Source organism: Limulus polyphemus, unplaced genomic scaffold (assembly GCF_000517525.1).
Source record: "Limulus polyphemus unplaced genomic scaffold, Limulus_polyphemus-2.1.2 Scaffold3428, whole genome shotgun sequence".
Lineage (NCBI taxonomy): Eukaryota > Metazoa > Arthropoda > Merostomata > Xiphosura > Limulidae > Limulus > Limulus polyphemus.
This window is the reverse complement of record NW_013669038.1, coordinates 51,643-62,900: the sequence shown is the minus strand read 5'-3', so window position 1 is coordinate 62,900 and position 11,258 is coordinate 51,643. Positions and strand designations below refer to the sequence as shown.

Below are 11,258 nucleotides of genomic sequence, written 5' to 3'. Positions count from 1 at the left end.
GAAAAAAAAACAAACAAAAAAAAACAGAACACGTGCTGTTAGTCAGAAAAGCCAGACTTGCAGACACTGCTGGACCAAAAGCCCGCTCGGTTGCCCCTAGCAACGTGATTGATCTGCGATAGTCACTGTTAGCAGGAATCGGCTGTTGCAGTTAGTTGAACCGATTCGATAATGGCGGCTTGTTGTATAAATTATTCTGAAAAATATATTCTATAATACAACTACTTCTGGACCGTCGAACTCCAAACTTGTGATCTCTCTTCTCTGAAGTGACAAAAGTAAGTTCCTTTTTCTGTTACTTTGCATTCATTGTAGCTGGAGTTGATAATTCACAAGTGTTATCTTCTCGTTGATTCACGATACGTGTTCAATTAATGACCCAGACTAACAGTGAACATTAGTCTTCTTCACTTAACATCCTTCAAATGGTTATTTTCCGTAACTGTAATACTCTGAATCACATTTTTAACGTGTCGAGAAAACTAGTGATTAAATGATGGATCGTGTTAATATTAAAGCTGGGAATTTTGACCGAACTTAATTTGACGCAGGGAAAGTTAATCTGCCCCAAAGAATGGGTTCATTAATTTCATTGATGTCTGGTTCAGACGGAGGAAGGGTGTCTCCTCCCTCCACAGTGGATACAATATTGAATTTACAGAGTAACTTTAACCCTTTCTTCAACCCTTTGTTGTATTTATCCTCTCCCTCCATAGTGGATACAATATTGAATTTATAAAGTAACTTTAACTCTTTCTTCAACCCTTTGTTGTATTTATCCTCTCCCCCCATAGTGGATACAATATTGAATTTATAGAGTAACTTTAACCCTTTCTTCAACCCTTTGTTGTCTTTATCCTCCCTCCCTCCCATAGTGGATACAATACTGAATTTACAGAGTAACTTTAATTCTTTCTTCAACCCTTTGTTGTCTTTATCCTCCCCTCCACAGTGGATACAATATTGAATTTACAGAGTAACTTTAACTCTCTCTTCAACCCTCTGTTGTCACCTTCCAGTTTCTTTACAATACTTGCTGTGTTTACATTTATTCCAGGTAAACTTCTAAATAGAACCCTCGTGTACTTCTTGCTCTTCTAAAGTATTTGTGTTAGGTGACATTTGAACTTTATTGGAACACTGTTTTTATACAGTTCACTACCTTTGGGGTCTACATTTTGTACCATAGTGAATGAGCTTGTGTTCTACTTGTCGCAACACTTGGTATATAGAACGTCACAGAAAAAAAAACGAAAGTGAAACCATTTACTTTATACGTTAAACACACAGGAGGTCATCGGAATAATTACTAGGATTAATTACTTTATACGTTAAACACACAGGAGGTCATCGGAATAATTATTTTATACGTTAAACACACAGGAGGCCATCGGAATAATTACTAGGATTAATTACAATGTTGATGGTGATTTTTCTATAAAGAACTTTGCATAAATAGTTAACCTTAAAACACGGACTGGATGCATGTGAACTCTATGAGTAAGTATGGGATTATTTGAATAATTTATTATATTTTACGTTGGATATTTTAATTGCTGAGTGAACTATGGAGATCATTCTTGGCTGATTCTGAAATAAACTTTAGATACGAGAATAAACAGGTATTGATACTTGTATGTGCATAGGGTCATTAGTGCTATATTATTGCCGACAAAACTTGCATTACAATAATTGCAAAGTTTATGGGCGTGCTACATCAGCACTTTATGTTCAGCGGAAACGCACGCTCCAGATGACGAGTTTCCATGGCAACGTATGCGTGTGTGTATCTGCATGAGTGTATGTTCACTTTTGGTGTGCACATGCACGCGCCGACGAGATTAGTCAGCGTTAAAATCGGATAAGGATTTAACGGTGAATTCGGGTTTAAACATTGGCACCGGTAACAATGGAGTAGTGAAGACAGACGTCTGTCTTCACTACTACATTGTTACCGGTGCCACGTCTGTCTTCACTACTACATTGTTACCGGTGCCACGTCTGTCTTCACTACTACATTGTTACCGGTGCCACGTCTGTCTTCACTACTACATTGTTACCGGTGCCGTTTCAACGTTAAGTTCACAGTGAAAACAAAGAAACAACTGGCATGGCTTTAGAAGCTAACAGTATTTGATAACATCAACAGAGACAGCAGGGCCGACGAGAGTTAAGGGCCCCGGGGAAGTATTGTTATGTGCCCCCCCCCTACAGCCGACTGATGAAAATGTTGTGATAAATATTGACACCAATACGATGTTCTGTATCTAACACCACAGCCGACTGATGAAGTTGTTGTGACACCTTATTTACACCAAAACAATGTTCTGTATCTAACACTACTACATTGTTACCGGTGCCACGTCTGTCTTCACTAGTACATTGTTACCGGTGCCACGTGTGAGAGGAAGTTATTAATTTAGTGTTCGAAGTGAGGCTAGATGATAAGATGGATTCCATCAAGTTGCTATAGTTACCTGTCCCGATACTTTGACTCATTACATGATAGTTTTCAACGTTGATAGTGTGAGAGGAAGTTATTTATTAATTTAGTGTTCGAAGTGAGGCTAGATGATAAGATGGATTCCATCAAGTTGCTATAGTTACCTATCCCGGAACTTTGACTCATTACATGATAGTTTTCAACGTTGAAGTGTTTTGGAAGTATAATTTGTGTGTGTGTGTGTGTATCTTGTTTTATCCCGACAGTTTGGCGAAACACCAACATTAGTAGGTTCTGTATTACAGCCAGATAGTTTTATCATTAATTCTGATCAAAGCAAGCTGCCCACATAGATCAAAACTAAACATTAACCCAGTAATTAATGTACCGTCTAACTAGTAGTGTCACGAACAACTTCCAGACATGTAAACGACACTTTGGTTTACAAAAGAAACAGTATGAATGTTTATTAATTCTTGTTTTTCACGACTACAAGTTACCCCGAAAGTATGATTCTTGCGAACTAATTTCGAGGTCTATAGGTTAGCAGCTGTGATAAGTACGTAAGTTTACAAATCTTGTCAGAACAGTTGGCAATGTGGCCAGTGTCACGCTTTCTCCAGCAGGTTTTTATACGTGACGTCACGCTGACGCTGTGTAGGGACACCAGATGACGCACTGTTAACAATTACTCGTACAAAATGTGTGTATGTACACTGTAGACAGTGTTAATACTTTCCATGGAAGGACAACAAGTTCCTTATAAGGACAAATGTCAATCCCCACTGTTTAGAAGTTCGTTATTTGTGTAATTAATTACTAGTAATAGCCCGGCAAGTTTTTGAACAATAGACACATTCAGAGTTACCATAGAAATATCCTATAACAATATATATATTATTGTTGCTTATATACCAGCTCTAATCAAACTGCGCTGCGCCTAGTCGTGTTGTAAACAATGCTTCAAAGTGACTGTACTGTTTTATGGGATGGTTTCCAGGTACTTGTACTTGTGGTCGGGATATTGTTGTTAGCACATGTTTTCATAAGGTTTGATTTCTTGTCGTCTAGGGTTCTCCAGGTTTTAAATTAAATATAGCTTCAGTAAAGTAAACATTTGTGAGTAGACCAGCTGGGAAAACTGTTCAGTCCTTCTAAAAAAGTGAAAACATTCCTATTTCAACGGATATTAAACGTTTCGGTTCACAGGCAACATTTTTCACTGTATATTAAACGTAAAGATAACGTTAATTTCATCTTTGCTTCTGTTCTTAGTACATTATCTTGGTGAACTTTTATAAGCCATCCTGGGGAACTGTCAAGTGAGAACGAACTTGTATAAACCATCCTGGGTAAACTGTCAAGTGAGAACGAACTTATAAGCCATCCTGGGTAAACTGTCAAGTGAGAACGAACTTGTATAAGCCATCCTGGGTAAACTGTCAAGTGAGAACAAACTTGTATCCACGCTGAAGCTGTTTACATTAAAGGACAATAAGGGACCCGATGGTCCATCTAGCTTGTCCTATCCAATGAAATGACTTAAATTGAACAAAACACCAAAAAAAAATCTCGAAACCAGCCCTAACCGCTCTAATATTTATCCCATCCCTTAACTGCCGTAAATAAATTACATCGTGTCTAGTAAAACGAGCCAATCATAACGCTGGTGTTGATGAGCTGGCGTCCCTCTAGTTTATCATTTCTAAAACGGCTAGCGCAGATAGCCATCTTGGAGTTTTTCATGAAATCTAACAAACAAGAAATAACTCTTAATTATCTATTTATAAACTTGTTTAACAACTGCAGTGTTAAACACGAAATACTGTCGAAACGATGGAAACTATTAGGTCTAATATTTGTTATGAAAATTATGCTTGACTGTTGTTATACATTGCTTCTTATTAGTTCGCCTTGGAGTTTACATAATAGTGTAAAAAAGGATTCATTTTAATGGCTTTTATAGTAAGAAATAAAAGGTGTAAGTACACATCTATGGTACTAATTAAAATAATAGTTCAAGATCTTAAGTTATTGTTTTATTACAAGTATGAAACGTAGTAGTTTACCATTAGTAGAACCAGTGAATGTAAACAAATGGTTAAAAACTATACAGTTGTCATTTCAACCACGAATAATTCGGAATTGGGTGATTTTGGGGGCATAATAAACACGCAATTAAATATTCATCTTTTTTTTTTCCAAGACACAATTTAAAAACTTGAATTTGGTGATTACTAAGGTTGAGAGTAGAGCATAAGGCAGGGTTTAATTTTCTGCGGATGTGGTGAATTATTTTCAAACAGCGCAGTGGTTCACAAACATAAGAATCTGGTGTACTATCATGACCGATACTGTAAGTAAATACAAAATTACATATCTTCAGTTATAAAATAGTTTTCACAAAAACATTACAATTATTACTTAATTACAATAACGGTAAAAGAACAAAAAATCTTCGTTTTATTTTCTCATTTTGTTTCGCGCCCCCCTTCGATGAACCATTGTCCAGTTTGCTGAGAGGTAGGGTAATTTTTTATATTGACAAACACATATAAAACAATTCAAAATATTAACTAATTCTTATCACTTCTCAGTACAAACGTACTCTTGAGCTTAAGATAAAATCTCTATAAAAAAGCAACAAAAAGAAAAGTTGAGTCTATAAGAAAATGACTTACAATTTAGATAAACTGCCCTACTGGTTGGTGTGCGGAAAGGTCTCTGGTTCAAATCCGACGCGAGGATAGATACAATGATAAAATTATTATATTGATGGCAAACTGGAGGCCATTCTACGACCCTAAAATTAGACCCGAGGACCTGCGTTGTTTGTGAGAAGGGAAGAATGTAGCAATTTGAGTCGTTAAAAAGTTCTTTACTAGCGAGTGCTAGCTCTTCAGCTGAAGCAGCGGGGACCTAAATGGAATAAATAGGAAAGCATTATGAATACAAACATATAAGAAAGGTGGAAGAAACCGTTTGATCTTCCTATCTGATCATCTGAATGAAAGAATTCCATTGCTTTTGTTACTCAGATTTTTAACCACAGTATTTTACACATTTTTTTAAAGTAATGTTGACTTTCGATAATACGATTTTCTAAAGTTTATTCGTCAACATATCACGTCTCAATCTAACAAAGGCCTCCAGTCTTAAATATATCATCATAATGACTAAATTTGTATTTAATATTTGTTTTAGGTTTAAAAAGTTACGAATACGAAATAACTATTTGAAGACAACAGTTTTTAATCTAAAGACTTTAGTAATTTCTAAAGCCAGGTTTTAATGATAAGACTGTTAGCTAATCCTGTTATAAATTTCTTCAAACACTTGTTATTGGTTACCTAGGAAACCAGTCATTATTATACTCGGAAGGAAAACTGTGTGTAAAATGGTACCCTGTATATACAGAAGATGCAACTGTCTAAGTTTGAAATTAAAGTATTTTATTTCATATTTTCTTTGTTGGCAAAGATAAATATGTTTAGAAGAGTGATGTTACAAAAGTTGTATATTTATAACATACGGGCATTTAGAAAATAACCATGATAAGTTGAAATGTACCACACAGAAACTATCATCTTACAATCAGTCCTGATGTTCATGACAAAGCACAATACTGTCACATTTCTAACTTGAAAGCTCGTTTTAACTTGTCATCAATAAATCGGTTCTTTAATAATTGTTATACTCTATAAACGATAATCTAATAATTTTTTTAAAGCATAAAAACGAGCTAGATGACGGATCACATGTCACACAAGTCATCTCTACAACAACAACAAATAAATACATGTCATAATAAAAATTCTGCAACTTAAACACAATCATTCCCCGAGATTTAAAAGTAATTCTGCTTCCTTTCTAGCTATAATGTCAGGAGTGGACTCATTTATGGATATGGAAGACAATCCTCCCATCAATACTTCAATTCCTTTGTCACCAGGTGCTGAAAATACTAAGGATATGATCTTGGATTTTGACCCTTTGAGTTTTAACTTCAATGAAACCACATCAAAATCATCAATTACTGAATCTGAACATAGTCAAACATTAGAAGCTTCGCAAGAAACTTCAAGTTTGGTTGATCTAGACATGTTTGACCCACTGTCTTCAGAACCTGACCAGTTTTCACCAAAAGAGGTACACAGAAAAGATTTGGATATTTCCAGCAAAAAGGAGACAAACATTAAATCCTCTTATGTAGATGAGCTGATTTCTCATCAGGAGTTTACGAGTTTTGATAGTTCCATCGCCCCCAATCCATTGGAAATTTCCGAAAGTTGCCAACAACCCAAAGACAAAAGACCAGAGCAGTTGTCTTCAAACACAACAGAAACTAATGTTTTCACAGATTTAGATAGTTCTGAGATGACCACAGTATTTCAGCTTCAACAAACTTCTTCCAAAATGGTTGTGGAAGAAGAATTTGACTCCCAGAGAGAGATGGAACTTCCACAAGTAAGTGGTAACAGAGACCAGAAAGTTTCTACTGTCAAAGACTGTGCTGTAAACCCAGGGGTGTTGCTGGCAATTAAAAACATTTTAGGCTTTGACCCTGAAGCAGCAGCTATTATTCAAAATAATTAAGACAGACTTGCAATTTAATAGGTTAGTTTAATAAGATGCATTTTTCACAGCACCCCAAATCTATTAGGGGTGAACCAGCACCCAGCAACATCCCTGCCATAAGCTAAACACTAACTTGTACTTTTTGCTGTTATTTCAAACAAACTGTTTCATTCATATTTTACTTTTGTAGTAATTTATGTATCCTTTGATATCTAATAGCAAAATATTTAATTTAGCTAGACTAACACTTTCATTTTTCTGTAAAAACAAACAAACAAAGCAGCTGAATTTTAAGCTGGCACCAATTAGTCGGCAAGAAACCCAAATCTTTATGATGGTATCTTCATAAATTATCCACAAAACTCTGAACCTTAGTTATCTTTAAATTACCTTGTTATTTGGACTTGAACAAGAGTATAAAGTACAAGATCAATGCTGAGATTAATCTAAAATATACTCTACAATGCTACCACCTGGTGACAATTAAAAGAAATAATGTACTTAAAAAAAACAACAACTTAAGTTTGTTTATTACAATAGTTTTTGGCCTAAAAACTTTCAGAAGTTGGTCACTTCTTTGCCAGTAACTGTTTCTAAAAGCAAATTAAGTAATGACTTTTCAAATCATTTATTATTTTAAATCCTTGAAAAGTTGGACATTTTGTATTTCTTTGTAACATTAACACTACTGTTTCTTAGAGTTATTAACAATGCTACATGTATTGGTAGATGTATACCTCTACATGGCCAATCAAAAAGTCCTTCAGTATCACTTGCGTTACAGCTTCTAATCAGTTTAACCACTAGCTGTACTCAACAGATGTAACGATATCTTGTTAGTGGGGACACAGCTTAGGTGAGTGTTAAAATGGATTGTGTTTACTCACATAGTCAGGATATGAATTGGATAGATGGATTTTGATCATCCAGCTTTTAATTTCATAAGATTTAGTTGGGAAAATAGTTTTCCATATTACTACACTATGGGCTAATATGTAATGGATCAGTTTAATCTACTGTTTTAGATGATTTTCTTGTACTTGTTTTGATGGTGAATCTCTACTTTTAGCAAAGTAACACCATTGGTATTGTCATTGTGGTATCTTGTTTAGCTATTTGTCTATAAAGATGAAAAAGTTACATATTCTTTTGTTCCATTAGAATCCATATGATCGAGTACAACCTAAACAAAAAAGCTGGTTTATTATCACTTACTTAGAGTGATAAATTGACTCTTCTAAGAAAACATTCACAAAACTTTACATTCTCAAGCAGCCTAAGAGTGATCCTCCATATGATCGAGTACAACCTAAACAAAAAAGCTGGTTTATTATCACTTACTTAGAGTGATAAATTGACTCTTCTAAGAAAACATTCACAAAACTTTACATTCTCAAGCAGCCTAAGAGTGATCCGGTTCTTGGCGATCAAAACATGGAACAAAATGTTACTTTGATCTCATCAGAAAACAATATGGAAGATGGAGAGAAAGACAGTGATGTGACAGCGGAATCGGTTGAAAAAAGCCAAAATATGGAAGAAGCAGAATTAGTCGGGACTGAAATTGGTACTGCGGAATCGGAAAGAGAGGTATTTAGTTGTTGTTTTCCATAACCACAAAAATAATGGAAAATTCAAGGAACCTTGTACTGGACAGAAATGGATTTCATAAATATACAAATTTTGCATACTCTTATTATAGATCATTTTTATTCAAATATAACATTACACATACAAATGTAGCTTAAAGTTTGCCCCCCTACTTCATAAAGTTTTGATCCCAAATTTCTTCTTAGTTGCAAAATTATTTTTATATTATATAAAAAAACAACACCACTTGCACTGCTAGTTTAGTTAACACTAAAAGATGAAAGATTTAAACATAAGAGTTTATCCAACATTAATCTGGCAGAAAACTATCTGTGTTGAAATCTGAGATGTTGCGACTTTCTTTTGCAGTCTTAACCTCATATAAGCTGATTCAACACAAAGATTATTTCACTACTATGTGAAGCATAACATTTTAAGTTAGCCAAATAGATCCTGTTGGAAAAGCTTCTATATCGTCTTTGTACATACATTAATGTTGGCTTCTAAAATAATTTGTTATACAAAAAAAAGAGGGAGAATACCGAGGTTCATGCTCAAAGTCAGAGGTGTCGGAACTAGGGGTGTTGTAGCACCCCCCCACCCACTTTTACATGTTTTACTTTTATAGCAATTGTAAGTTATATTATGTTAATTTTCTGGGGGGTATGCCCCCAGACCCCTTAGATTGAGCTGCTTTTGGCAGCTCCTTATACTTTAAATTTTTAATTATAAATCTGCATGTCTGGCCAAGCACCCCCCACTTTGCAACTCCTTCCTACACCCCTGAAAGTAGTAATGAATATGGGACAAACCTTTTGCACTGTAATAAAAAACAAACAAAAAACTTGATACTTTGGTAATACAACTGTGACACATCAGAGTTGTTTTTTTTATTGATAAGTAATCATGTTTAGAGCAAACTCATTCAATAAAAAACACTAATACCATGATAACATTGGATGTCAAAGTTCGTTAGTTGTAATAGTGCTTGACTCTGTGAAAGTCTTGTATTCAATTACTAGTTGAATCAGGATTTTATGTTTAATATATAAATGGTCATATTTATAGGAAGCTCTCTCAGTAAAATTATAAATTAAATGAAGGATTTTAGACATTTGTTGATATTCAAATTAAAAGAAGGCATGTTTACAGCATCAAGCTGCTTCAGCTTTTCATTTCAACTGAACACTTCTAGCACCATCTATGAAACAAATTCTAAACTAAAATTCTGAATAAAACTGAAAATAGTTCAGAAACAGTGTTAGCCACAGTGTTCTTTCTCTGTTAGCCAGAGAAAGAAAAAGTACACATATGACACCACAAAATAAAAAGAAACTTAGAAAAAGTTTGGATAACTGAAACAGAAAGAAAATAACTGACACAGTCAAAAGCAGCTGCTGAAGAAGCAAAGTGAAGAAGACAAATTGATGTTGAAAGACATGCAAAAGGGTTCTGGCCTGCTACGTGTTGAATGGATATATAGGCTAGTTTTTTATAAATATGGGAATTTCAAAATTATTATGTTTAGCCTGTTTACATGGAGTTTTGGTATGAACACATGGTCCAGATAACTACTGAAATTGTTTCATTATAGTTGTCTTTGTTGTTCTGTAGCAGATAGTATCTCCTTTGCCCACAGAAGATGCAATTACTTAACACTGTATATAAATAGATCATTTACAGCAGTGTTCTTTGGTGGCCAAGTTGATGATATCTATAGCTTTTTCAAACTATGCCTATGGTACAAGAATGACTAGTAACTGTTATCATTCTGGTTAAAATTGAGTTTACCTTTTAGGCACACTAGATTTACATACAGTCCTATTTGTTTTGATTGATGAATGAAAAACATCTTGTGAGCATAGGCGTCCACAAGGGGCACTTGCCCCATATGGTACAAGAATGACTAGTAACTGTTACCACTTCTGGTTAAAATTGAGGTTACCTTTTAGGCACACTAGATTTACATACAGTCCTATTTGTTTTGATTGATGAATGAAAAACATCTTGTGAGCATTGGTCCACAAGGGGCACTTGTCCCATGGTTTATCAGTTTTGCATTTTTCTAGTTATAGCTTTAATATCATTTTTTCATCTTGTTCCCCTCTGTGATATATGCTGCGAAGTCTGCCCTTGCCTGTGAGGTAATTGCTATTTTTTGGGTAACCAATTCATTAGGAGAATTACTGACTGTCCGGTGGTCACTTAAGTATAAACAGTTTTGGCTTTGCATCTGTTAAAGACTGTTTCACTTTAACACCATGAGTCTAGTCTCTTTACTTCTTAGCTCAGAATTCATTTATTTAACTTTCTTGCCCAATTCTTCTGTCAGAAATTGGACTTATCTGAGACTTGCATGTAAATTAGTTTGCCCAAAAAACATGAAATATCCAGACTTACTATCTCTTAAACACCTTTAAACTTTGTGTACACACCCAAGAAATTTAATGTTCTCATTTACACTATCTAAGTATCTTAAGGTTTTAACTGAAATACAAGAGCATGGTTTGTATCACATATTTTATGTTGTAAGAAAGGTGAAATGGGCAGCAGCTACCTAGTGTAGAGTGCCACTTGTAGATAAACTCTTGGAAGTCTAATCGACAAAGGATGACATACCAAAAGATATCCATCCATGTGTAATATG

At 34.8% G+C, this 11,258-nt stretch overlaps 2 protein-coding genes across 2 annotated transcripts in view; both read left to right on the top strand.

Annotated features, from left to right (window-relative positions):
- The window catches only part of LOC106469329, a 16,442-nt gene extending 9,403 nt beyond the window's left edge, over positions 1–7,039 (top strand). Inside the window, exon 2 of the mRNA XM_013929818.2 lies at positions 6,318–7,039. Within this exon, the coding sequence (XP_013785272.1) occupies positions 6,323–7,039 (717 nt within the window). The 5' untranslated portion in view covers positions 6,318–6,322. The remainder of the gene's footprint in view (positions 1–6,317) is intronic.
- A 726-nt stretch (positions 7,040–7,765) lies between these two features.
- LOC106469328 (F-actin-methionine sulfoxide oxidase mical1-like) overlaps positions 7,766–11,258 on the top strand; it is a 20,693-nt gene continuing 17,200 nt past the window's right edge. Inside the window, exons 1-2 of the mRNA XM_013929817.2 lie at positions 7,766–7,894; positions 8,437–8,611. Coding sequence (XP_013785271.1) covers positions 7,890–7,894; positions 8,437–8,611 — 180 coding nt within the window. The 5' untranslated portion in view covers positions 7,766–7,889. The remainder of the gene's footprint in view (positions 7,895–8,436; positions 8,612–11,258) is intronic.